Genomic DNA, 27847 nt, shown 5'->3' on the forward strand with positions numbered 1-27847 from the left:
ATGTATACAGTTGCTTGGCTTGTGGCTTCCGATTCCGATTTCAGTTTAGTTTTCACTCTTCAGATTTTTGGTTTTTTGAATTGAGTTTTTATAAATGTTAAAAACTCATTTCTAGCGTGATTAAAATATGCTGTTATTTGGTAATGGGATAGCATCCTTCTTATTAAATGCAATGTATAAAAAGGTTATTATCCTACTTAAAATACCATTCAACTTTAACTAACACAGGTAACCTAAAACTTAAATGTTATTTCATATTTAATAATCACGGTTTATTCGAAGTTTATAATAATAAAGTACATGGTAGTATAACCTCTGTTTATAATATAAGTATACGTTTTTGTATAAGTTGTTATTGGCAAGGTTTGTAAATAAAGCTTGTGAGCGCAGGCGGAAGAATTCATTTATTCATTTACAATGCAAATGACACTAATGCAATAACATTATACAAGATAAATTAATAAGGTAGTCCTTGTGCTTTGTCCTAGCGTTGTAAATCCAACTAGAAATAATGGACCCTCTGATAGTAGAAGCAACTACCTAAATATTCTTATAAATATTACTTACCGTACTTCATACTTCTCTCCTTAGTCATGACCAGATAACTGGATTGACATGTCAGAAAGTGGACCTAACTTGGTCCTTGTCGTAGAGTTGACATATAAGCTATGTCCATAATAAACACTTATTTACGTTTGTAAACTTAGTCAAAAATATAAAACATTTAAGAATAGTAATATTTCAACTTTTTCAAGATGGCCTTGCCTGTAGGCATTACATTAATTATTATCACTCGACGTTAGCTGATGTTCTTAGTGGCCTCAACGTATTCCTCCACTGAATAGAATGGAGACTATTAACTAGTTTTTGATTTTTATTCAACAAATAGTATAACTCTATTGTGTTGTAAATACTATAAGAAAGAAATTCCAAGGAGTTAGATTTACCAATAAAAACAAATGGTTTGTGCACACGATATTTATTGCGCTAACTTGTTTCCGCGCCTAAACCTGTATCACAACAAAGTTAAATGATTTTAAATGTTTAAATGCAGTTGAATGTAAATACAATCTGAAATATTTGATGATCATTAGATCAGATAACTTGAATATTGAAGGTACCTAATAAAATTCCTGAAGAATGATAAGAATTACGAAATAATAAAATATTATCAAGATAAGATGTAGGATATTCCCTGTTGATGGCAATTTACAACAGTTAAGCTGCGTTTACACCGGAGTTAATAACACGAGTTATTAACAAAAAGTTATCAACTTGACTGAATCGTAAAAAATTTCTCTTGACAAAAGTTAATAACTCATGTTTCTAACAGAAAATTCCTAGTTATTAACAAGATCTTGTTACCAATATAATTGACTTCCATATGATTTCATTTAACGAGATTATTCATATGATATAACAGCCGGAATAAAAAGCAAAAATATGTCTTCAAATTTGAATTGAAACATGTGTGTGATCATTAAAATAATGATCTTTATCTGATCTAATGTAAATAAATTATAATGCGTTTACACCAGAGTTTAAAACAAAAGTTTTCAACCTAAGTTGATAACAGTTTATTTTGACTGCTTGTTTTGTTATCAACAAAAGTTAATAACTTTGTCACGTGTTTTTTCTGCAGCTGTAGTTATTAGGGAACAGCTGTAGTGTAGGGATGCTGGGCCAGGGTTTGCGGGGAAGATAGTAACCTGTTATTAACAAAAGTCACCGACTCTCGATGGATAACATAAATCTTGTTAATAACAAGGAGTTTTCTGTTGAGAACACGAGTTATCAACTTTTTCAAGAGAATTTCTTGTCGATTTAGTCAAGTTGACAACTTTTTATTAATAACTCATGTTATCAACTCCGGTGTAAATGCAACTCAACATAATTTTATTAACTTTTGTAATTAACATCAGTTGATAACAAAAATGTCGAAAACTTGTGATATTAACTCCGGTGTAAACACAACTTTACTGTAACTGTTGTCTAACCAAATAAGTTACTAAAAATTATAAAAAATGATGTAAATTTGAAAAGAGATTACCCGAAATACTAGTCTAGTAATATAAATTTGGAATTATTGTTATTCTAAAAATAAGACAAATTGTAAAAAATAGTTATGATTCATAGTATGTAGCAGTTCAAAGAAAAATAATATATAGGCACCTATTTATAGGTTATGTTTACAACTCTGAAAGAAGTTGAGAATACAAGATAATTCTTGCATGTAAAAAATTAATAGAATATTAATGCCTAATCAAAATAATAATAAAAATCTTGATATAATTCTGTCCAAAAGGATAAATGCTAAAAAGTAGATCAAAATAATGGGCCAACTTAAATAAACTGTCTATAAGTGATGACTTGGTAAAAGGAACTGAAATTGTAAGTGCTATCCTAGCACTATAAATATGACAAAAAATAACGCCACGCTCATAAAGAGATAAAATAGAAATTTGGTAACTACACTTCCTAAAAATGCCTCTGAATGGGAGAAAAAATGATCAGATGAACTATATAAATATTGCGCTAGAACAAGTTAGCACAAAAAATATTGTGTGCACAAACCATTTGTTTTTATTGGTAATAGTACTTTACGTCACGAGTCCGGTAACGATAATTTACCACATAAGTATGATTGTTTCTGCCCGAAACGTAGTTGAGTTAAAAAAAGATCATACCTATCTTCTAATTTCCCAAGAGAAATGTTCTGCTGCTTCCTTACAACAACTGAAAGCATGACAAATAATTGAAACTGAAAACTTGATGTAATCAAATATTGAAGAATTTAGAATAGATTCATAACCATCCTCGGTTAAGCAAGAATCTAAATGCAAAGTTAATCAGTCCAGTAGTTCAGACGTGATGATGCGTCAAACATAATTTTCCTATACTACGGTACTTTACACCTGTATATGTGTATAATCCAGTTCTTTCCTTTATTACAGTACTAGCTTACCCAGCGAGCTTCGTACCGCCAAAAAGTCAATGTATCTCATGTCACACTTGACTTTATTTGGTGAATCATGAAATTTATCTGACAATCAATATTTTCATTCACATCTCAATACGGACTTCCTATGTGCTTAGTCATGCAGCATTTATTATTCCGAAAACATATTCTTCTCAATCATTTGGTAGTAATATCTATCAGTAAAGTTTTGAATAAAAAAATATAGATTGGTTAAATCGGTGTTTCAAAGATGAATTCAATGTTCTCATAGTTGCTTATTGTCAATAGATGGTCCAGGAAATATGTGATGTATGATGAATTACACAGAATTCCATCTTTCATTTTAGGATGAATATAAGAATTCGTACAAAGAAACAGACATAGATAGATTACAATGATCCATGATAAACATGGATAGATTACAATCCATGAGACAATAGGTACTAAAGATTTTTGGAAATGTTAACTATTAATAAAATAAATTAATTAACTTGATTGCAAATTTTACATTAAATAATTATTTGATGAAATTCAAGTTCAATCGTAATGAAAACAACTTCCTTCAAAAAATAATTTATAATACATTCCGAGGGAAAAAATTAAGAACAAAAAAATGTTGAAGTTTTGGGATTCGAACCTAGTATCACGGAATAAGGAAACCTTAGTGTTCTCTACTCCATGCTAATATCTTTTGCTTCAAAGCAAAGTGCTTTACAATATTAAGCCACGACTGCGGTTGGAATCGAATGTCTTGTAACAACGTTATAACCTCCATGGCATTATCCTTATCCTTATTTTGCTACCTAGATAAAAATGAAAATAGTGGTATATTTCATTTAAAAAAAGATTCTTCATTCCTGTCTTATAATTCATAACAATATTCATTAATTTTTTGCTACAAGTGATACAAATAAATTGAAGAAAATGCCGGCAATATTCAAATATGCTGTTATATTTTAGGATGGACCACGATTGAATTCGCCCCCAAAATAGATGGAAAATGATTATTCATAGCACTTTGTTAAAAATAATTCAACACGTATTATTTTAAATGTTTGTTCAAAAAGCTGAATAATATAGCTCTTCAATTGGGTTCAACAAATTTTCATTTCTGATACATGGATTTCAGTAGGTTACATATGGTACCTTACCTAACCTTCATCATACTTGAAATACATATCTTATGTTAAGAAAAAGTTGTCTATATTTCACCGATTTAGGAATTTGTCAGCGGAACAATATTGTATGTTGGCTATATTATTGTATTGATTTCATTCAAAATCGAAACTCGTAGGCTACATAATTTACATAATTCAACATAATTTAACTCACCGCTCGTACCGGCGGTGGTAGTGTTGTATGGTAGATGATTTTCAGTGTTTAATATTGTATTTAAAGATGACAAAAACAGCTTTTCGAAAATTTAAAAGATTGAGAATCAATAAAATGTTGTTAATCAAAACTTAACAACTCACAATAATATAATATTATCACAATCGCTATAAGCTGCCAGCATGGGTCCGTATCACAGTGACAAGTTCTCACAGAGACAAGTAGTGTTTTTGAACGATATTAGTGTCACAGACACAAGTTTCATAGGAACAAGTATTTTTATAAATGGCAGTCTCATAGGAACAAGTTCCCACAGAGACAAGGTCAGTCTCACAGAGACAAGGTCAGTCTCACTGGAACAAGTAGTGTAACTGGAACAAGAAGAGGGGTAGAGTCCCATTCGAACAAGTGGAGTGTCACAGAAACAAGGTCAGTCTCACAGGAACAAGGTTGGTGTGGTGTGTTGCCTACACATGAAGATGAAGGCATTCCATTCCCTCTAATAAATTGGATGTCATCTGTTTTTCAATATATATTATGGTGACATGAATAGAATAGAATGACTGCCTTTATTTTTCTTAGAGAGCGAAGTTAGGGTGCAGTCGACCCTCTCTAACACTCAACTCTCTATCAAGTATTATAACAATACAAAAAATAATACAAATAATATGATTAAAAATAAACAATGGTTAAGTTTTCTACTTATTTAAAAAAATAACAAATTTTAAATTATTGTAAAGAAAGAGAAAAAATAACATTGAAAATCAAATCAAAATTTATTTCCTCAAAAAAATACATTCACAGAAACAGAAATATTACATTAGTCTATGAAGAAATATCTCCCTGCAAAGGTAAAAACCTGAGCGCAGGAAGGAGTCTATATAAATTCTGATCACAACAAAGCAGCAAGAAGGTGAACTATTCTAAGCAAAAACAATGCATAAACTATTTTGATTATTTTTCTTATGTGAAATATATTTCAACATTTATATATTCACATATATTATATATATATATATATATATATATATATATATATATATATATATATATTACTTATATTTTTCTACATTATTAAGTATTCCTACAAATAGAATAAGACATAGTTATGAGAACACTTCAGACAGACAGAAATACACTAACTACAAAATGAAATATTGAGTTTTGAAAATTAAGTAAGTTCAATACAGAAACACAACGGAAATCCTCCACAACTTTTAAAAAATCGGTAGACAAGAAATAGGTACCTGACAAACTCAGATCACCATACAATAAGATCATTTGTTTTTATCCAATTATCCACTTCCTTAGAGTTATGTTTCTCACAGCTTATTTTAATAATTCTACTAGGCACAACATTTATTAATCTATTAACTCTGTAACTGAATTGATATCGACAAACATTCAGGTCAACTCTGTTTTGGACCACTGTCAAATTTCTTAGGTTGTACGGGGTTTCACGGATATCATGTTGAATTTTATTTTTATCCGCATACTGAATTAGACTTTCAATATATAGCTGTCTTAGAGTCAGAACATCAAATTCTCTAAATAACTCTGAGCTTGGGTAGAGTCTGGGCTTACCCAACGCTGCTCTCATAATATGCTTTTGCACCACAAACAACCTACCTATGTGACAACCCGCCGCACCACTCCACGCCAGTAAACCATACTGCAAGATGGATTGAACGTAAGCAGTATAAAGCAACTTTGAAATACTTTTATCATTAATCAAACTAATTCTGTAAAATCTATATATTAAATATTTTAGCTTTTTACATTTATCATCAATTTGACAGTTCCATCTAAGATGTGAATCAATAATAATCCCAAGGTACTTGGCAGAGTCTGTTTTATCCAGTACAGCACACCGGCAAGGGGTTGATGCAGGCAGACTGCAGGAAGGAGAATGCAACTTCAAGGTCAGATTTATAGGCTGAGTCCTAGCATTTGGTGAAAAAGTTATATATGTACTTTTTTATGATTGAGTGTGAGTGTATTTTCATTCAACCAAGACTCAACGATGCTCAATCCCTCAGCTGCAAGAGCATATACATCCTCCCATGATGTACCTGTAAATGTTACCGTGGTATCATCTGCAAACGAGATAAGCGTTCTTTATCAGTACTCAAATTTAGTAGGTCATTTATATAAATGAGGAATAGTATCGGAGAAAGCACCGTACCCTGTGGTACACCATATCCTGATAAATTTGTTTGATCTGTCTTGTCACCAATAGTTATTATTTGTGGTCTATCCTTTAAATAATTTTCAAACAATTTTAGAGCTATACCCCTAATTCCTAGGTTTTCCAACTTTGTTAACAGTTTTTTGTGAGGTATTGTATCGAAGGCTTTTGCCAGATCCAAAAAAACTGTAAGAGTCTTCCTACTACTTGTAAAATTCTCAGTAACAATGTTTAAGAGATGTGATATGGCATCTTGTGTACTCTTCCCAGCCTGAAACCCATATTGATTTTTATTTATAATGTTATGGTTATCTAGATAGTTTATAAGTCTTATTTTTATTACCTTCTCCATAACCTTTGATAAACTGCAAAGTAAGCTTATTGGTCTGTAGTTTGATGGATCATTTACATTCCCCGCCTTATATAGTGGAACAACCCTTGCAACTTTAAACTCCTGAGGAAAGTGTCCATGTTTGAAACATTCGTTTATAATAAAAGCTAAAGGTTTTGCTATATAATTGGATATATTTCTTAAACATTTATTGCTGATTTTGTCAATACCCGGTGAAGAATTATCTTTTAGAGTCCTTACTGTGTTTATTATTTCATGTTCATTCGTTGGATAAAAGAAAAAGGAGTTAGGAGAATTTATATGGGTTTCAGGAAAATTTGCTTGGTTGATATTTCTAGGGATAGAATTCAATTGCAATCTCTCAGCATAGGTCTTACCCACTTCAGAAAAATGCTTGTTGAGTATGGTGGGCTCAATTTTAATATTAGTGTTCCTAGTTTTTTTGTCAAGTAATTCATTAATACAACTCCATAATTTTTTACAGTTTGTTTTATTTTGTGCTATTTTATTTTTGAAATAATCCTGTTTAGCTTTCTTTATTAGATTCCTCAGTATGTTTCTATATCTAGTGTATTTGTTCCTTAGTTCAAGGTTTAGGGGTTGTTTTGCCATATTTTTATACATTTTGTCTCGTCTTCTTATGCAGTTGATCAAATTCACGCTCATCCAATTCTTTAATGGCTGTAGTTTATGCCGCAGATTAACTTTAGTTTTAGCAGTATTTATATGTTCATTTAGTCTATTAATAAAAATTTCTGTTAGATTTTCCAAGTCACACCCCTTCATTATACAATCCCAAGATTCTTTTTTTAGAACATCAATTAGCTGTGGATAATTTATTTTTTCAATGAATTTCACTTGCTCTTTAGGTTCGAGTGTGAGGTCCAAGAACCCCACAACAAGGCCTATTCCGAAGTGGTCCGTGATGCTTGTTTTAAAAATAACGCCTAGAATCTCTTCAGATTTAGGTTTCCTACTCTTATAGAAAATATGATCAAGACAGGATACTGAATTACCTTGAATTCTAGTTGATTTATTGATATAAGATTGGAAACCGTTTAAATGCAGTAAGCTACAGTATTCATTTACAAGATTTGTATTTAGATTTTTATTAATATTTATGTCGCCGACCAAAATAATGTTATCTCTATCTTTCAATTTTTCTAAGCACTGGCCTAGGTCTTCAATAAACTCATCAACCCGTAATGATGGGGATCTGTAAACTGCAATAATTGTGAAATCTCGCTGCAACTGTGGATCATGAACATCTAGAATAATTGAATTTGCTGAAGCAATGTCAATTTCCAGAGTCTCAGTCCTCAAATTCTCCTTTATAAATATACATAATCCATCAGACTTACTAAATATAGCCGGTGAATCAATTACTTGATAGCCATTTAGATTGAAGTTAAACTCATGATCATCAGACAACCATGTCTCCGACAAAATTATCAAGTGATAATCAGTTTTACAATGCTGCAGCATATATGAAAACTCATCGAAATTACACCTCATGCTGCGTATGTTCAAATGCAAGATATTTAAGGAGGATCGGCAGCCTTCATTAAAAAAGTTAAATGGTTGAAAATCGAGTATATCTTCTATTTCTATAGTATTATAGCATCCATCTTCAATATTACCGCTAAAATCATCCAACAAAACCATGATGAAAAATAATTCAATTTCGCAAATCGGGAGAATGTACAAGAAAGAAAAAATAAATTAAAAATGTAAAAAATAAAGAAAAGTAAAAGAAGAAGAAGGGTAAAAAATAATTTACCTTCCTTATGAAGTTAGCCTGTGTACAGCCGTGTAATTCAATATAAAATTAATTTAGTGATTGTTATGCAAAAAGAGATGTAATAAATTGATTTTTTTATGTGAAAATGTGTAATAAATTCACATTATCATTTATTTTCAAGCTCAGAATTTCATTATAAAGCCAAAATTATTGTTTAAAATGGGGATAGTGCTAGTTAGAACTTTTAGTAAAACGTTAGGCCTTTTATGTATAATATTCAAAGGCAAGCATACATTCTCATGTAATTATATCAAGCATTTGTTTTGAGACAAATGAATCAGAATTGAAAGTGAGACTGAGATGTCGAAAGTGGAATATGAATAAGAAATTATTCAAATATATGAACGACTTGTATAGTAAATAGTAAAAACGCAGTGCGGTGGTTGTTATCATAGCAAGAACTTTAAACAATGGTAGAATTTGGAAGACAAAAAGATAGTGATAGATAGTGACAAGAAACTAAGAATACGGGGGAAAGGAAGGCAGAGAAATTCTTTACTCTATCATAATATTATCAACAAAGATGTTATCCGACTTTATCATCACCTCTCTGAAATATCGATAATTCCACCTTCTGAATGAGTTAGAAAAACAAACCATCGAAACACGTTAAAGAATCCAATCCAACAACAATTTTATCATCATTCTCTGTCAAGAAGAACGAAACTGATAGACACATCTCAATCTCACTATGAAAGCCTTATATTATTCATTGGACATCCCAATTAAGCACAAGTGAAATAAACAAATTAAAAGAAATTTAAACTAAAGAAATCCAAATTCAAGAGATTTAACTTAATAAATTCAAGTACAAGAGAACATTTTTTAAAAAAGAAAAAAAAAATTCAAACGAATTGAAGAAATTCAAGCAACTTAAATCATACTTTTTAACTCAAAATAGTAAGTACATATATTTATTCCAATTCATAAATTACATTACGGACTGAAAAAAAGTTTTCTATTTGTTAATTACTGTCCCACTACTCTCAATGTAACTCAAATCCTCCTCATCTCTTAGAATTTTAACCACCTTACCGTCTACACTCCGCAACTTGACTCTACCGGCATGATCAATCCACACTCGACGCGCATCATTATCTCCAAGCATCAATTTAGCGTTTGCGAATATCTTCCTTCTTTTCGCCGTTAGAGATTTGTTCAGGTAGATCGGATTATACTTAATACATAATAATAATAATAAATAATAATACATAACAATGCTGAATAATAGTATTTTCTGAAACTTCATCACTTTAGTGAAAAATAAGACACTACAGAATCCAATACAGTAGGCCTACATAGCAACTGAAGTGTTTGCTATACATTTCATTTCCTACTTATTATCACTATGTAAATCTCGAAGTGGATAAGTAAATTACATTATGATTTATTTAAATAGTAAAATAGAATCTTCCTTCAATCAACAAACAACGTGACAAACAACGCTCCTTCAATCCACGTGACATACATATATAAATATATAATTTACATATGTAAATAATGTGGTGACATCATTTGATGCCAGCTTTAAACGTTTCTCCTGTGGGAGAAAAAATAATGAATTTAGTGGACTGTTTAGTGTATCCTAGACATTTAGATTCAAATCTAAATAGCATTTGATTCCCCTCTTCATCCAGGATATTTGTGGTTTCTTAAAATTTCGATTTATTGACCGAGCGAAGTGAGTTCTAAGATTCAAGTCGACGGCTTTGCATTCCTCTTTATGTTTATATGTTCAGCGAAACGCAGCAATAGATTACCATGAAATTTGACAGGTATATTTCTTTTTAAATTGTGCCTCGACGTATATACAAGGTTTTTTTGGAAATTTTTCATTTCAAGGTTAATACAATAGGTAAAGTCTTCTTCGAACGCTAATATTACAGTAAAAATCAGAATAGAATCATCCATAATAATTCAGCTGTTGAGTGGATTTTTAATTGCATGCAATAACGCATGCAATTAATAACGGAAAGAAAACATAGTATTTTCTCTCGAAATCTGCTTTCACCTCGGGCTGACCTGTTGCCAGTGTGTTGAGGGAGATTAGCTTTTGATGTTAGCATATTTTTGATACACTAACCCCAACAGCCATTAGCCGTTTTCACACCGATATCTTGCCGACACAACATACAAACAGGATTTACTCTTATGGACAGTATGAGACGAGACTGTGCTTTATAACTGCGCGAGGTCTACTGCTCATAGAACTACTAGTCCAGGATTAAAATGTCGTTTTACCAAAATCATTAAATATTTAATAATTCAATACAATGATACATGTACAAATGTAAAGCTGACTAGCACCGAGGTAGAATCAATTTAATCTTAAATAATTTGAAATATATTTCAAGTTGTTAGGCTTCATTTATTCATTGAACACCTATTTTATCATTATGGGTTATCAGAACCTATTAGAATTATGTAGATTGCCTTTAATGAATAAATTGAGTTCCATGTAAATGTATTATTTCTACCAAACTCCAAAATAACCATTTCAATGTGACTTTTAATTGTTCAGTCAATATCAAATAATTTTGATACTGCAGTAACTTATACATAAGTGATATCAATGTAAGAAAGAACAGATTATATACTTCTAGATGAATGAAAAAATATTGGAAAGATATTATCCAACGGTATTTGAATACACCCCTGACTGTTACTGTATGGGAGTACCACCAGTAATTTATAAGTTTTCAATTCGTCAAAAGAGTGGTTATAGATAAAATAGTGTATTCAACGGTTATAATCTTCTCCTATCTATATTTTTCTTCTTATTGTTCATCTTCTTCCTCTTCTTCTTCTTCTTCTTCTTCTTCTTCTTCTTCTTCTTCTTCTTCTTCTTTCTTCTTCTTCTTCTCTTCTTCTTCTTCTTCTTCTCTTCTTCTTCTTCTTCTTCTTCTTTCTTCTTCTCTTCTTCTTCTTCTTCTTCTTCTTCTTCTTCTTCTTCGTCTTCTTCTTCTTCTTCTTCTTCTTCTTCTTCTTCTTCTTCTTCTTCTTCTTCTTCTTCTTCTTCTTCTTCTTCTTCTTCTTCTTCTTCTTCTTCTTCTTCTTCTTCTTCTTCTTCTTCTTCTTCTTTCTTCTTCTTCTTCTCTTCTTCTTCTTCTTCTTCTTCTCTTCTTCTTCTTCTTCTTTTCTTCTTCCTCTAGCTTTGTCCGGCAAGGACTGATTCGTTTTTGTATTATGGAGTCCCTTTTGTATAAGGTACCAAGAACAATAACAGGGATATTTCCAGGGCTTTAGAAAATAATGATACTAATTCCCTCTGTCCTTTTGCTAAGTTGAAACGTGTAGCAACATGAGTTGAAATGTATAAGTTGACCTAAATTTTTGAAGGCTGATCTTCGAATTGATAAAATGATAGAAACATGATCACAAGCAAATCCCTAAGAACATAATGGAGATGGAGACTATTCCTTTTAACATAATCATGTAGCAAATCCCTAAGAACATAATGGAGATAGAGACTATTCCTTTTAACATAATCATGTTTCCTCATCATTATCACCATCCTCAAATGATAAGAGTCGATCCTTTCGGCGTATTCACGCCGATCCATTTCATCTAGAAATACCATCATCTGAATATTATGGTAACAATGAAGTGTGTGCAGAAAATCTCACTGACATTGACCGTACAACTGTGAGATTAACTATTCTTAGTCAAGGACTCTAAAAGACTCTCTGTTGTGAGGCCGGGTGACATAATTATTATTCTCGAGTGACGTTTTCATGTGAAAATTTAGATTTTTCTCCCCTCACAGGTTTTTACCTTGAGCATTATTGTTCTAAAAAAATTGTGATCATTTTGTTTTTACATGTATGTAAATAATGTGTGTGTATGTTGAACAATAAAAATTTTGAATAATCAAGATTGATATCCAGTTCTTCAAACTGAAAATAGATGCAGACGTGGATAACAAAAAAATTAGACATACAGTTCTCCTCATATGCAGTTTCACAATTATGTAGACAAAGTTAGAATAAATCAATAGAACAGTTAATTTCAATTCTGTAGACAATTCACAATTCTGTAGACAAAGATAGAATAAATCAATAGACCAGTTAATTTCAATAGTGACATGTACTTTGAAAAAAAAATCAAAATGGTACTGGCTCAGTAGAACAAGTAGAATAGCATAGTACAGTCGAATCTCTGTATAACGAAGTCGATTATCCCGAGAAAAAATTCGCTGCAGAGAGGTATTCGTTATTGAGAGCTTCTGTCAAGGAAACTGCCACGATCCTATGGATCTTATAATATCGTATCACGGCAGTAAATAAATGAATATGGTACATAGAGCATATCATCGCGTACGTAGGTAGGGTACTTATTAGGCCAATATTAATATGGAAATTTGAAAATTCATGCTGTTTGAAAAAAACATGTTTTTTGAATAATTATAGAATGTAATAAGTAAACTCACCAATTTATTTTAAGAAAGCTTGATTTGTACTATTAGTGGAGTTTAATCAAAGTACATACTCTGTAACAATATCTCTCAACTCTTTACACTACTATTAGATGGAATGCAAAATACGGTTATTTTGTCAATAACTCCACTATAAATATCAACTTTTTTATTTTTTAATGTTTCATATTTTAAACAGTGAGTAATTTTTGGTTCAATTTTGCATTTGAATAAAAAATCATGTTCGATAAACGACCCACATCTATTCAAACAGTAAGACATGTCTGGTACACTATTTTTCAGTTTTAATCCTAGCCTGATAATTTTGAAAGCCTCTAGAACTTCTTGATCTGACGGATTCTTCTCCTCAGGTTCGTCACAGTCATCATCATCATAGTCAGTTCAAAGAATTGTGAATGTGTGACAAAAGCAAGAATGGGAAAGTCCAGTCGTTCACCTGCCTGGTCTACAATAATGACAAGTTCTTGGAATTCAATATCCAGTAACTTGCATTCAATTTCCGACATGTGTTTCACCTTCTATCAACTGTCTACCACCATATCTTCTTCCAACCTGAATTGCCATTATTTTCAGTCTATTAACCTTTCTGCTGAAACTAAACAATTCCTTCAAAATAACCGTCTGCTTCCAATATACACTACACTTTGTATTTTGAAGTCAAGAGAAAACTTTTTTGTTGAGAGGTCCGAAATTCGTTGAATAGAGGTAAATAAGCAGCCAAAACTCTAAAATGTCATGGGACCCGGTAAAAATTTGTTGTGTAGAGGATTTCGTTAAGTGGAGGTTAGTTATAGAGAGGTTCGACTGTACTTTAAAAAGAACTCAGATATCCAGAGTTTCATTGACCGAGCGAAGTGAGGTCTAAGATTCAAGTCGACGGTTTTGCATTTCTCTTTATGTCCAAATATTTTTATGTTCCACATTTACGGCGAAACGCGGCAATAGATTTCAATGAAATATAACCGGTATGTTACTCTTTTAATTGCGCGTCAACGTATATAGGTATACAAGGTTTTTTGAAATTTTGCATTTCAAGGATAAAACAAAAGGAAAAAGAGTCTCTTTCAAACGCCAGTATTACCGTAAAAATCAGACTATAGAATTATTCATCATAAATCAGCTGTCGAGTGGATTATTAATTGCATGAAATGACGCTTGCAATTAATATCCCAATGTTATTTGGTAAAAATCAGCTGTCGTGTGAACTATTGCAAGCGATGAGGCATTCAATATTGATAACTTGAAGATGCTTGTAGAGACGCTTGTAGAACAACAATCTGTTAAAATTTTTATGGGAAAGATTTCATGAGGAAAATGAAGTTTTTCATTGGCATTAGTCTATCATCCGTAACTCGGAACGCCATAATAAATCTTGGCATCTAAAGCTGCGCTTACACCAAAGTTATTAACAAAATGTTAATAACTTAATCCTCACAGATTATTATAGATTGAACGGTACTTGAAAAACACATATGTTCATCATGTGTATGATAAGTTATGTTCAATCTAATAGAATCTATAGAATCTATTGGTGTTAACGCAGCTTTACTCTGTGACTGCCTGAAGTTAATATTATATCAATTTGAATTTATAATTCGAGACCGCAGCTTGGAAAAAGAAGAGATGATTAGCTCATAATATCGGGGACCGAGCTTCGCTCAGGAGTACAGAAGCATAAACAATTTATTACGAAAGAAGGAATTATAATGAAAAACCATTTTGGCCATAATGGTTTTTAAGAAGCGGTGATGAAAAGGTCAGTGGTAGGCTATTTGGCTTTTATATATTCTATTTCATATTGATTATTCTTTCGGGTTAAAGGTCTAATATATACGTATTAGCTATATTGGAATAGTTATCTTGGAGTTTGGTAGAAATATATTACATTTGCATAGAACTCAATTTATTTATTTAAGGTATGTTCATAGTTCTATCTATCTTCTATCTCATTCTAATAGGTTACCAACCCATCCCTATCTTATATGATAAACCTTTAATCATAATCATATACCTACATGATTAAAAAACAGCAGACATTCAATTTACTAGAACAAATAATGGAGTGCCTTCAAGTTCAGATGTAGGCAACACGCCTAACTTCTTCCTACATTCGCTACCTTGTCTCTATGACACTGACCTTGCTTCTGTGAAACACCTTGTTCCAGTGAGAACTTGCTTCTGTGAGACTACCATTTATAGCGCTACTACTTTGGACGGAGACCTTGTCTCTATGAAACTGCTTGTCTCTGTGGGAACTTGTTCCTGTGAGACTGTCATTTATAGAAATACTTGCTCCTGTGAAACTTGTCTCTGTGACACTAATATCGTTCAAAAACACTACTTGTCTCTGTGAGAATTTGTCTCTGTGAAACATCCCCGCCAGCATTTGTATCAAAACTCCGGTATTAAAACATGAGCTTCCTGTATTGAAACACATATTGCAACACATTGTTACCAGCGTATCAATTTCTCTATGAGCTTCCTTTATACAAACACATCTACAACAATGTAGGTATGCCGTATGATGTTCCATGAATGAAATTTGAACATTAATTTTGAAAAATCTAGAAGGAAAATTGAAATTTGGGCTTTGAGGTGCACAAAATTGATATTTTTAGAATCTATGTGCAAAATTTGGAGATCTGAATCATTTCCGTTTTTTCGGTATGCAATCCACAAAGTTGACATGTTTTGATGCAAACAAACACAACCCTACTCTCTCTTATTATATAGATAGAAGATAATAGATGGATGGATAATCATTGTTATTTTACTAAAAGATAGAATAAGTTGAATAGTTTCCCTTTCAGAGGGAGTTTTGACAACCCACAAAACTCATTTTTCATTTGAAGATATAACGAAAAGGTGCATATGACCTTATTTATTTGTTCAGCTTGCCAAAATACCCCTCATTCCAATATTAAAATTTTAGACTGACTGTACAGTGAGTGAGTCAGTCATTCTATCAGGGCTCGAATAATTTTGAAATTTTAATTGAATGAAAATGGAAGAGAATAATAATTTCTTTATGTAAATATCAACACCTTTATTCAGAGACATATTAACTGCATGCTTTTTCATATTGCCGATACAGCATTGATGAAACTGTAGACGTTTATTTAGAAATTTGACTCAAAATGCTGTTCTAGCTGAAAATTATTATTGCATGCCACATGTAGGCCTAAACATTGTATCAGGAATACAAAGTTATGGGCCAGTTGCACGTACGTCTGTTAAATATGGACATTAATGCCGATTAACAAATCAGTGTTAGTTTTACGGATTCATTTCTGTTCCACAAAGATCGGTTAGTTTTTAATTCCAATTAAGTTTTCCGGTTAACTAACCAAGATTTTAATGGTTCCACAATCCGGCGACACTGTAATTTATCCGACAGTGATGTTATTAAAATTATTATTCCAAACAAATGGCAAAAAAGTTAGGTTGTGTTATTGAAGTGGTGACTATCATTACGCATGCGCCATAAAAATTTTCTTGGCGCCAAAAAATGCTGCCAGTGTAGTCAAAGAAGATCGAAACTAACCTCAAAAAATCAAAAATTAGAATCTAATTTTGAATGCTAATATCAGCTAAATACTCTTTTCTATTTTATTAACGGATGAAATTCATTAATATATTTAGCTCATACTTTGAATTCTGTAGTTTTTTTACCAAAAACTAATTTTGGAAGACAGCTATCAGTAGGTACCTAATCGGCTTCAGTTAAATTTAATTCCCTGTGAATGGCCTGTTAAAATTTTTCCACATCGATTCGGCTTTATCTCTTGAAATTTCTTTTTTGTGCAACCAAAATGCTTCAGTTAGCATTAATCTCAATTGAAGTATAGCATTTTATCGCGATTAAAGGTTAACCGGAATACATGCAACGGAGGGAAAGTTTTTTCTAAACAGATGTTTTTGAGATAAATTTGATGCAGCTGTTTCACATCCACCATATTATTATACAGAGTTTGTGAAAATGAAAATATTTATTAACTAGTAGTTCTGTTAACAGTAGACCTCACGCAGTATTCTCATCCACAAGTACCTACCTGATTGAAACTATAGACCTTATGGAAATACAGCAATAGACTGGCTTCTCCACACATCTGTGTAATCACTTGTCAACTGATTTATGATGAATAATTCTATATTTTATAGAATAGCTGATAATATTTTAATTTCGTCGAATAAGACACTAAAAGAGTTGGAATCACTTTCTTCTTTAAGAATAACTTTTTCTCTAGCCTTAGAGCGAGCTTTGCTCACTTTTTTGTTCAATCAGAGTAGCGACCCTAAACTTGCACTCTTTATAATACCACACAACTTGGTCCTTAAGATTTTCTATATATGATAATCTGTTATAAATCAATACAGTCTATTCAAGATTCGTTTATTGTCAGAAAAATAATGCAAGATATCGTCAGAAAACATACAAGCAATCACAAATTTAACAATTTATCACAGGTCATAAAATTACATCACATTATTAAATATTTCAAACTGTAAGGATAGCAGTCAGTCAAAACAAATTTAACATCAATATATCACGGGTCATAAAAATTACAAAATACATCACATTATTTATACATTACATGTCATTTATACTGTAAGGACAGCAGTCAAAATATTTTTCACACAAATTTTGAACTGTCTAATCTTAAGCTCCTTTATTTCAACTGGTAATTTATTGTACATTATTTTTCCAAACAAATTTTAACAAAACTATTCAACATTATGTGGTAGTTACACTGAGTCAGTCTGAGTGCTGTAGCCTGTCTAGTAAAATGGCTGTAAACATTACTTTTAATTGGAAAACTGTTTACATTTTTCTTTGTGTACATCAGGCATTCATAAGCATACAGTGCCGTAATTGTCATAATTCTGAGGTTCTTAAACAATGGTCTACAATGGGTTCTATTGTCCTTTTTACAAATCACTCTAATAGCTCTCTTTTGTAATATAAAAAGCTTCTTCACTTTTGAATCTCTTCCCCATGCAACAATACCATATGCCAAATGAGACTGAATATATGCATAATAAACAGCAATCAACACATCAAGACTTTTTATATGCCTTAATCTGCTAAGCATAAAAATTCCTCTAGATACATTACTACACAATAAGCTGACATGTTTTTCCCACTTTAAATTATTTTTTAATGTGATGCCCAGAAACTTCACATGATTAATATTACATCGGCCACTTAAATCAAATTCTATCAACTGTGTTTTGTCTTTGTTGAGACAAAGAGAGTTTGCAGCTGTCCAGTCTTCGATAGTTGCATTGATAAAAGTTAGGATATTCATGTTGTCAAAAAATTTCTCACACTTGACTTGTATTGGTTGATCATCAGCAAACATAAACGCCCTGACATCACTACCACTTATTGCTGCTGGCAGGTCATTTGAAAAGATAATAAAAAGTATGGGACCAAGTGTGAAGCCCTGTGGAACACCTGATTCAACTTTTAGAAAATAAGAGAAAGAGCCATTGTGAATAACAGTCTGAAATCTATCACTTAAGTAAGACATTATAAGCTTTATAGATAAATCATCGAACCCATAAAACCTGAGTTTTTGTACCAGAATAACATGTGAAATGGTATCAAAAGCTTTTGACATATCATGAAAGCTACTCGTGACCTTAATTTTTCCATCTAGCCAGCTAATTCCATTCCTTAAGAACTCTGAGATAACAGTATGAGTACCTCTATTGCTTCTGTAACCAAATTGACTATTAGTAAAAAGTATGTGGGACCAACTTCCACATACACCTTCACAAAACATCAGGAAATCTTCTTCTTCAATGTTTAAGTCACACACTGGAGTTGTCACAGACTGGAGTTGTTGAAAAAAATCAAGCAGTCAATGCAGTCAAGCATCAGAGTGCATGGCCTCCAATCGATCATTGTAATAATGATGATGGCCAACAATGTTTTGGCCAGTCACATATCTGTCAAATATTCATAAAAGAAGAGCACGGTGAGATTCAATTTGTTATCATCAAATTATCAGTTCCATCATAGAAAAAATATAGCAGATTTAAGAAGATCTAACTATTTCCCATACTACAGGACATTTGTGTTCCAAATTTCACTGTTTGCCAAAGCCGTTCATTGCTGATTAAACTGTCGACTATTGTTCACTATTACTGTCCTGGACAGGTGAGAGTGTATCAGGTATTATTCTCCCATTTGTCAAAAGTAGTCAAAAGAATATATTTTGACCTCGCAGGAGTTTTAAAGTTATGAAAGCGGCTGCATTATATTCATTGTGTACTAAATTGTATGCTAATAAAGGCTGACAGTTTACAAGATATTTGACTTGAAATTTCAACAGCAAGCAACTGTTGGCAATGATACGGTAGAGGCTACCATGCAACACTGCTTGGATTATTTAAGGCAGGGTTGCCATTTTCACTGTTTATAACTAAGTGACTTGCGGTCGCTGAATTCTTCAAGCGTTCTGTTTTTGTTGGTTCCAGCTATTGAAAGAATATGGTGGCACAACATACAGCCGCTCTTCTTGATTTTGAAACTCCTGAAAGGTCAGAACTCTTCCGACTACTTGAAACAATTGGAAAAATAATTTCAACTATTTCCGAGCAACTTTCTCACTTTCACCACCCACTAATCTTTTGGAACAAAAAAGTTTCTAGCATGTCAAAAATTTCATTTTTTCTGCTTGAAATTGACCAACATAATCATCAATTTAAAATTACTAGGTCAGATAAAAATGATCTGGAGACCAATAGAAAGGAAACATTCTCCCCGTTACTTTGAAATAGAATCCTTACTTATTACGACATCCCATATCATTTGTGAGAGGAGCGATATTCAAAAGAAAAAATAACTTATTATATTCTCGCAATGTTTTCGATTTCATGAAAAAATTATAATTATTTTATTTAAATTATTAATATGTCATAAAAATTTCTAGAATGATAAAAATTTCATGTTCTCTGCTCGAAATGTCTCGAAATTGATGAACATAATCATTTATTAAGAAATAACTCTAGCTTGGTTGTAAATTATCTAGACACTAATAAAAAGGAGACATTCTACCAGCTATTTTGTTATGGAATCCTTGCTTTTCATCACCTAATTGATATGGATATTCACCATTAACAAAATTTTGCCTTTGGCTGGCCACTAACGATATGGTGTGCATGTCTGTATGCATGCATGAAAGTTAACAGATATCGCTTGTACAAGCGAACCTTTACCTGAAAGAGCACACTAGCAATACAATGTTTACATCAGTCGAAACGACTTGAACAGTTGTCAACATAAAAATTAACCACTAATACCAACAAATAAAACACTGAAAAATTACGAATTATAGACACCAAATCCTAACCTCTAATTCATGCAGCTGCAACCTTTCACCGAAGACTAAACAAAATTGTACAAGCATACTTGACATGCCTACTGTATGTAGTGGTCAGCCTTTACTGTAGAACAATGATCTATATATATCTAGCCTAATTATTATCATTGTCGTGATCAATTGCTCTTCTACAGAAATCTTGAATTCAAATTATTGCATTAAAACTTCTTCTCCCATCTTATGATTTTCCAACTTACCTTCTTAAACTTGACCTAGATTCTTATTTGCACTGTTGTATAAATTTTCCCACCTTATGATTTTCCAACTTACCTTCTTGAATATAACCTTCATTCTTATTTGGACTGTTGTGTACATTTTTCCATCTTATGATTTTCCAACACACCTTCTTAAACATAACCTAGATTCTTATTTGGACTGTAGTATAAATTTGAAAAGGGACAGTTTTCGGCATAAGCCTGTTGTGCCCTCTCATGTAAGTGTAATAAATAAATATTTGAATGTATTCTCATTATGTTTCAATTTGAAAATGTTTCAGTTCAACGTTTTATCAATTCAAGCGTCTGAAATTCTTCTTCAGTTACATATGATACTTTTCAATTATTACCAAGTTCTACTTGTTATTCATGAATAAAAATAGTTATGAGCCATTTTTCAGTTAAATAGTTATCATTTAATTCATTTTATTTATTGTTTTACCATCTTTTACCCCTATTCTGTTTTTATCACTTACGATTTACATGATTGATGTTTGCAGTTGGACAAAAGGCTGAAGGAACTTCAGTGAAGAGTGAACCAGAGATGTGTAGTTCCATGTTCAGCACATCTGAGCTGGACAATGCAATGTACAGCAATAATGCACATTCAACCTCCTCAGTTGAGTCAACAATGGCTGCGAAAAAAACCAAACACTACAACTGTGTTCAGTGTAGCTTTCAAACTCGCTGGTTTCATAATCTTAAAATACACATCAGAATTCACTCTGGAGAGAAACCTTCCAATTGTGAATTTTGCGACTACAGGCTAAATGTGGAAATTCAAGTGACTTGAAGGTTCATTTCAGAACACATACAAACAAAAAACTTTTCAGCTGCGAATATTGTGACTATAAATTTGTTCAATCAAGTACTTGGAAAAAACATATAGAAAGACACAAAAGAAAACATTGTAGTTGCAAATCTTTTTACTACAAATGTGCCCAATCAAGTACTTTGGAAGGACATAACAGAGCTCATACAAAAGAAAAGCCTTTTAGAGTTATGTGACTTCGAATGAGGCTCTAGACAAATCAATATTTATTATTGGGTACGATAATAATCATATTAAGTGTTTTCTACGTTCTGTCAGTATTCTTGAACTTGAAATATTTTTCAATATTGTGTTATTTGACTTGAAGTGATAATGTTCATGGAAATTCTTGTAGTTTTGGCTATTCTAAAAATCATTAAATGAAGTTCATCACCACTTCAGCTATTGTTACTACTTTCTACGCATACGATGAACACATAAGTGAGTGGTAATGAGTTGAGTGTGATGTTTCGGAGTATTCCAGGCGGAGTGGGAATCGAACATGAAGATGCAACGGTAACGTCTATTGGACCACAACTGGGACATTGGTAGCAACAACTACTTTGACATTGTTGGACATTATTGGAAAGTACCGCTAAGTATTCCAAAAAGCCGGTTAAACCATTAGCTTAGAGTTCTGAGGAGGAGTTGTCCAAGGGCTAACTTTTATAATGAGCTGGCGATAGGAAAACATGACTGAAGTGAAGGTATTCTGAAGAACTGGAAGGATGTGGAAATTTTTTCAAATTTAGGAAAAGCCAGGAGTAGCACTCAACCTGCTTTGAAAATTCTCTATGACTGAAGATGGAACAAAATAGTGAATGAAACAAAAACCTTGATCATGATGCACCAACCGTTCCAGTGAGTATTGCATTTTTGTCCTACTAGTATTTTTTTAGAATAAACCATTTTTAGTATTGATTGAAGCCTGGCGGAAAAAATAATTATTCTTATTTTGTAAAAATAACGTGGAAAATATTCCTTGAAGTTGATATTCTCCAAAAAGGACTAGTTGGACTCGAACCTTCAACCTTCCATTCAATTATTAAAATAGAATTAATTGATCAATGAAAATGAAAAAAATCATCTAATTATAGCCATCCTTGGAAAATTGAGAATCTATGCAAAATTTCAAGTTAATCAGTTTGATAGTTTAGGAGTGATGTTGCGTCAAACATGTATTCCTTATCCCGTGCATGTTAATTTCAATTCTTTTTATATATATAAGAATATGTATTGATGTGGAATTTCTCCATAATTAAGAAAACACTGTGTTATTTGCAAACTCTACACTTATTAATTAAACTGCAGGACTGCAGTTTTGTATTGAAATCAACAGTACAGCTGAAGATGTTTTAGTTTCAACACGAAACTGCAGTCCTTAAATTAAATGAACAAAAGTGAAGTTGACAATAGAAACATATTCGATTGAATTACTTGAATCATTGATTTTTGAATTAATATTCGCCTATGTGTCAATGTTTGATAGCTTACTAACTCATGCCTTTATGCCTTATAATGCTCCAATCCAGAAAGTGCTCTAGTACCCTCATAAGCACAAATTAAGAAAATTGAGGAAAATATTCAATCTACACTCGCTATTATTGTGATTATATCATTGATATTTTACATTATCCAAGGTTTTGGACTGTGGAGTCTGCATGTAAACTGTATTTTACAATTTGCATTATTATAATTATCAATAAATGCGTGTATAAGCAATATACATTTTCTATTTGTGTTTTTGAAACTAATAGTTAAGTGCTATTCTCAATTTTATTATCAATCTGTGCAAAAATCCATTGATAGTTAACTTTTTCTGAATTATATTTGTGATGTGAATTTGGACTTTACCACAATCTGGAATTTTTCTTGACAAAAATTCTATACTTATTCATTTATAATATTATCACATACTATCAATATATAAGAATACCATCTGATAGATAATTTGCAAAACTATGATAGATCAGACATTTCATTTTCAAGTATAATATAAAGCACATTATCAGTCATAATCTCTCTGGACTTTTATTCTGAATAAGAAGAAGTTTTGGGAGAATGCTAGTTTTGTCCTCCCATGCATTACAATTACCATCCAATGATTATTCCTAAATAACTAACCTCAATTACAGTTGATTGTATTTTTGTAACAGAATCTACCAGTGAATAATATTTTTTTTTAATTTTCAGGCAAAATCAACGGAGATGGTGGTGGAAGAAGGCTGTAAAGGTTGAAACTCGAGTCAACAAATCGTCATCTCTCCAGGGATCAACATGAAGCAGATGAATGTGATACACTAGCGGTGACTTACGCAGTGCAGCTGAGAAAGTTTTCAGCTTGGAGGACAAATGTCACCATCACATCGCGGCTCAATCGAAACAACAGTTCAAGTGCTTTCAGCATGGATTCAAAGGACAAATTCAATCCCAAGTATCCAGAAGGACAGGTATTTCCCAATAATAATATAAGATCAACAATGTAGGATAACTAAGACTAGACTTGCTGCTCATTCACTTTAACACGGATCCTTTTATTTCATGACTAGTATCTAGTAAAATTTATAATTCAGGTTTCATTTTATAGGGTCTTGCTTTGCTATTCAGTAAAGCCTAGTTTACACATCGCCAATTGGCGAGACAGCTGTCTTTGGACAATTGTCATCACGTGGTTGCGGATTGTCGGAGGCCAGGCCAGTTGAACGAAAACATGTTTATAAGCGGCCAACTGTTGGCACGTCAGTTGACAGCTAAACATGGCCGACTTCTCGTCATCTGTTGTGACTGAACTGCCAAAAACAAGACAGCGCTACTGGCCTACACCGTTCACACGGCGCCAACTGTCGCGACAACTGAGATTCCGAGTGATGGGGGGCTCGTTGGGCCCAATTGACTGTCCATAGTGTACTCCCGGAGACAGTAGAATTTCGGGCCCATCGTCGGGACAGCTGGCAAGACAAATGGCTTGAAGTGTTTATACGAAGACAATAATTTCATGCCAGTCAGTTGCCTTATGACAATTGTCTCGCCAATTGGCATCGTATAAACTAGGCTCAACAGCTGACTAAAAGATGTAACACACTAGACATTCATATTTTGTAATAAGTTTCTTTGAAAATCTCGGACGCCTGTTATAATAGAAATGCTGCGTTCATGAACATGGTGTGCTATGCAATTCACACTTGCAACTAAACATTTCTTATAGGCCTATTAATCACAAAAAATACAGAATTAACGTAAAGTTTGTGAGCAGCTATTGATTGAAGTCAGCCATTTCCATTACAAATCAATATAATATGAAAAAATATTACTTTCAATTTGAAGAATATTTTTCTAAGCTATTGTTCAGTACCTCCAAAATGTAACTAATGTAGCTTTGGGAGAAATACTGATAAGATTTTGTTGTGAAGGTTATTTTAGCACTATGATAAGTGTTAGGGTTTATTGCATTTTGTACAATATAAGTTAATGGAATTAAATTCATGCCACAGAATACTCTTATCTGGTTTCAAAGATACAGTCTTAGACATTCGTTCATTTATAGAGCAATCAATCAATATTAAAGTGAGAGGAAAAACAGGCGAACCTGTAATCCCAAATTTAGAATAATAACTGTTTTATATAAAGTTGAGTAACTTCCCATTTCTTCCCCTTCTGATGCAATTTTTTGTTGCATACAAAAAAATGTATGCTAAATTTTTTGAGAAAATAAATTGTACATGGAAAATTTATTCAGAATCTCTTTTGAAATACAAGTTGTAACGTTTGTCAAAATAGCAATGCAAATGTTTGTGGACTTCCAAGTGGGTCCTCTAAGCCACTGTGTCAGTTTTTTGAAACTCAAGACTGTTTTAATGATTTAGTTGAGTGAACTATGCCAAATTTGTAGGCAATGTGCCATGCTTTTAATTCCTTTTAAACAGGTACTTTCAAATAGCTTTTAATATTATCATAGAATGCTGAGTCCAATCTCTACACTATAATGCATCTATCGACACAATCCATAAATGAGAAACTTCACATCTTATTATTTTTGATCATTCTAACATTCAATAAAAGAGAAGCTAAACAATTTGTATAGTAACTATTCGGGGCATTACACGAGCAATGAATGAAAATCGAATTCATCTTTCCTTTCTCCTGACTGCAAATGTTTCAACTTAGCGAGAATTTTTAAACCGAAACAAGAATATAGCATCATCAAGTCCATCCTGTTTCAATCTTTTCACAGCGTTAATAGAATTACAAAACTTATCCAATACAGAAGCCAAACCTTCTACCTTGAGCACTTTAAATTAAAAAATTCCCTTACAGAAGGCTTCCAATTGCGCTCTCGAATTGTTATAGTGATTGACTAGAGCATTCCAAATTACACTATATTTTGCAGCTACAGTAGGGAGATACCTACAAATATTATATGCTTCACCGGTGAACTTGGATTTTTGATATTGAATTTTTTGTTGGTCAGACAATGATTTATTTTTGTGAACGAGGGTTTTGAACAACTCTTAGAAAACAGCCAAATCAGACTGGCGATCAATGAATTTTCTCAACAATTTCTGGTAATAACATTTTATTAGACAATGCTGGAGTTATTAGCGCAGAATGCACTGAAACAATAGTTTCCTATTTAGTTTGAAGAGTTTCAGCTGTATCATAAATTTTCGATGCCATATCCAAGTAACTATCATTGAAGAAAGGCACATAATTTTTTTCCCAAACTTGACTCCAATTTATTGATAAAAAGCCCAGAAAAAAGATCAGAAGTTCGTTGAATTCGTTGGAATTAAGCTTATTTTGCTGTATCTATTTGACATGAGGGCTCAGCTGAAAAAGCATTGAGAATCAATATAAATTTCAATAAAATCAAATACAATAAGAAAGTTTTGCTTTAGAAGTAGACAAACAGATAGCTTATCTGTAATGAACTGTACAATTGCAAGCATTAAATTACATGAATGGAACTAGTTTGCTGCACGATCACTGACAATCGCTAACATGTCAAACCTCCAACAATGACATGAATATGAAACATATTATCACTTCATGATATGAAGTTTTATTTCAGAATGATATAGTGTAAATCCAGCATAAAATAATTCACAAAATTGTAATTTTCTGTCATTGGGCTGATGTCAGTCATTGAAGCTCTTTTTTTGAATAATCACATTCAATTTTCCTCTTGAAATGCCATAATCATTTGGAAAAAATTTTCACACACTTTTGTTCAATTTCATTATTTACAGCCAGTTCATAGATGACGGTAATTAATCTATCATTAAAACGTGTACTGCCTGCACATCTCACTTTTCTACATGCTTTTTTGTCACTTATCTCAAAACGCTGGTCCCGACAAAAAGTATCCCCCAACTTATAGAATTCACTATGAATTAGCTGCTGCATCTCTATACTAATCATATTGATACAGTTCTTTCAGCAACAATTTTCTAAAGGCACCAGCGTTTTAGCTTCATGCACTTCACCTCTTCTTGACGTATACTCTAGTCCCAACATTTTCTGTTTTTTCATGCACTTTTTCTTACCTCCTTCATAATTTGATTTCTGAAGAGACTGATCAGTTTTAGTACTTCTATCTCTTGATTATTATTTTGGCCGTTGAAACAGCTGAGCTACTGCTAACATTTTCAGAATTTGGAATGTAGTCATCTGTAATATGTTTAAATATATCCTCATCAAATTCAATTTATTTACAGCCAACAATACAAAAAATTGTATCAAAAAATACAAATATTTGTACGAGTAGTTATTTAAATAGTTGATACAAGCAAATAAAAGTAACATAGAATAATACACATAATAGGCTAAAACGTTATATGGTCATTATTTATATGGGTATTTAGTTTTCTTCACAGTTATATACGGTACCGTCAATTCATCTATATATATAAAAGCGAAATGGCACTCACTCACTCACTCGCATAACTAAAAATCTACCGGACCAAAAACGTTCAAATTTGGTAGGTATGTTCAGTTGGCCCTTTAGAGGCGCACTAAGAAATCTTTTGGCAATATTTTAACTCTAAGGGTTGTTTTTAAGGGTTTAAAGTTCGTCTTTTAGCATGTATATTCTTCTTCTCCCAATCTCTTAATTATAATTGAAATTTCCATATCATATGTTTCTATAGAACTATAATCTAGATAGAGTACCTCTTCGAAACAGTTGTTAACTGGCAACTAAATTAATAATTTTGTCAGGTTGGCATTAAGTTGAGTTGACTTTGTTAGGTTGGCACCAAGTTGAAGATTTAAATGCATTTATCGCGGAAAGATTGATTGGGCACTGCTACTTCAATCCTGGGAATATTATATTACTAGCCGTCAGGCTCGCTTCGCTCGCCATAT

At 32.3% G+C, this 27847-nt stretch overlaps 1 protein-coding gene across 4 annotated transcripts; it reads left to right on the plus strand.

Moving 5' to 3' along the window:
- Positions 1-27765, plus strand: LOC111052852 (transcription factor Ken-like). 4 transcript variants are annotated; one of them, XR_002606200.2, is made up of 3 exons: positions 1-228; positions 21174-22345; positions 23678-27765. XR_002606200.2 is itself a non-coding variant. In XM_039434735.1 (3 exons), the coding sequence occupies exons 1-3, from the start codon at positions 168-170 to the stop codon at positions 21464-21466; spliced, it is 417 nt and encodes a 138-aa protein (XP_039290669.1). In that variant the 5' UTR covers positions 42-167; the 3' UTR covers positions 21467-22240. The 4 variants fall into 4 exon arrangements, 2 of the variants coding, with proteins under 2 accessions (XP_039290679.1, XP_039290669.1); XR_005572079.1 differs by having other exon boundaries at positions 17-184; positions 23678-27443; XM_039434735.1 differs by lacking the exon at positions 23678-27765 and adding an exon at positions 19554-19616 and having other exon boundaries at positions 42-228; positions 21174-22240.
- The last annotated feature ends 82 nt before the right edge of the window (positions 27766-27847 follow it).

The sequence above is a fragment of the Nilaparvata lugens genome, chromosome 1, assembly GCF_014356525.2.
Source record: "Nilaparvata lugens isolate BPH chromosome 1, ASM1435652v1, whole genome shotgun sequence".
NCBI lineage: Eukaryota > Metazoa > Arthropoda > Insecta > Hemiptera > Delphacidae > Nilaparvata > Nilaparvata lugens.

Coding starts and splice junctions, on each gene's coding strand:
- LOC111052852 (XM_039434735.1), top strand. CDS start 168: ATGCAATGTATAAAAAGGTTATTATCCTACTTAAAATACCATTCAACT. Junction 229..19,553: donor TTCAACTTTAACTAACACAG/GTAACCTAAAAC, acceptor TGTTGGTTCCAG/CTATTGAAAGAATATGGTGG. Junction 19,617..21,173: donor GATTTTGAAACTCCTGAAAG/GTCAGAACTCTT, acceptor TGATGTTTGCAG/TTGGACAAAAGGCTGAAGGA.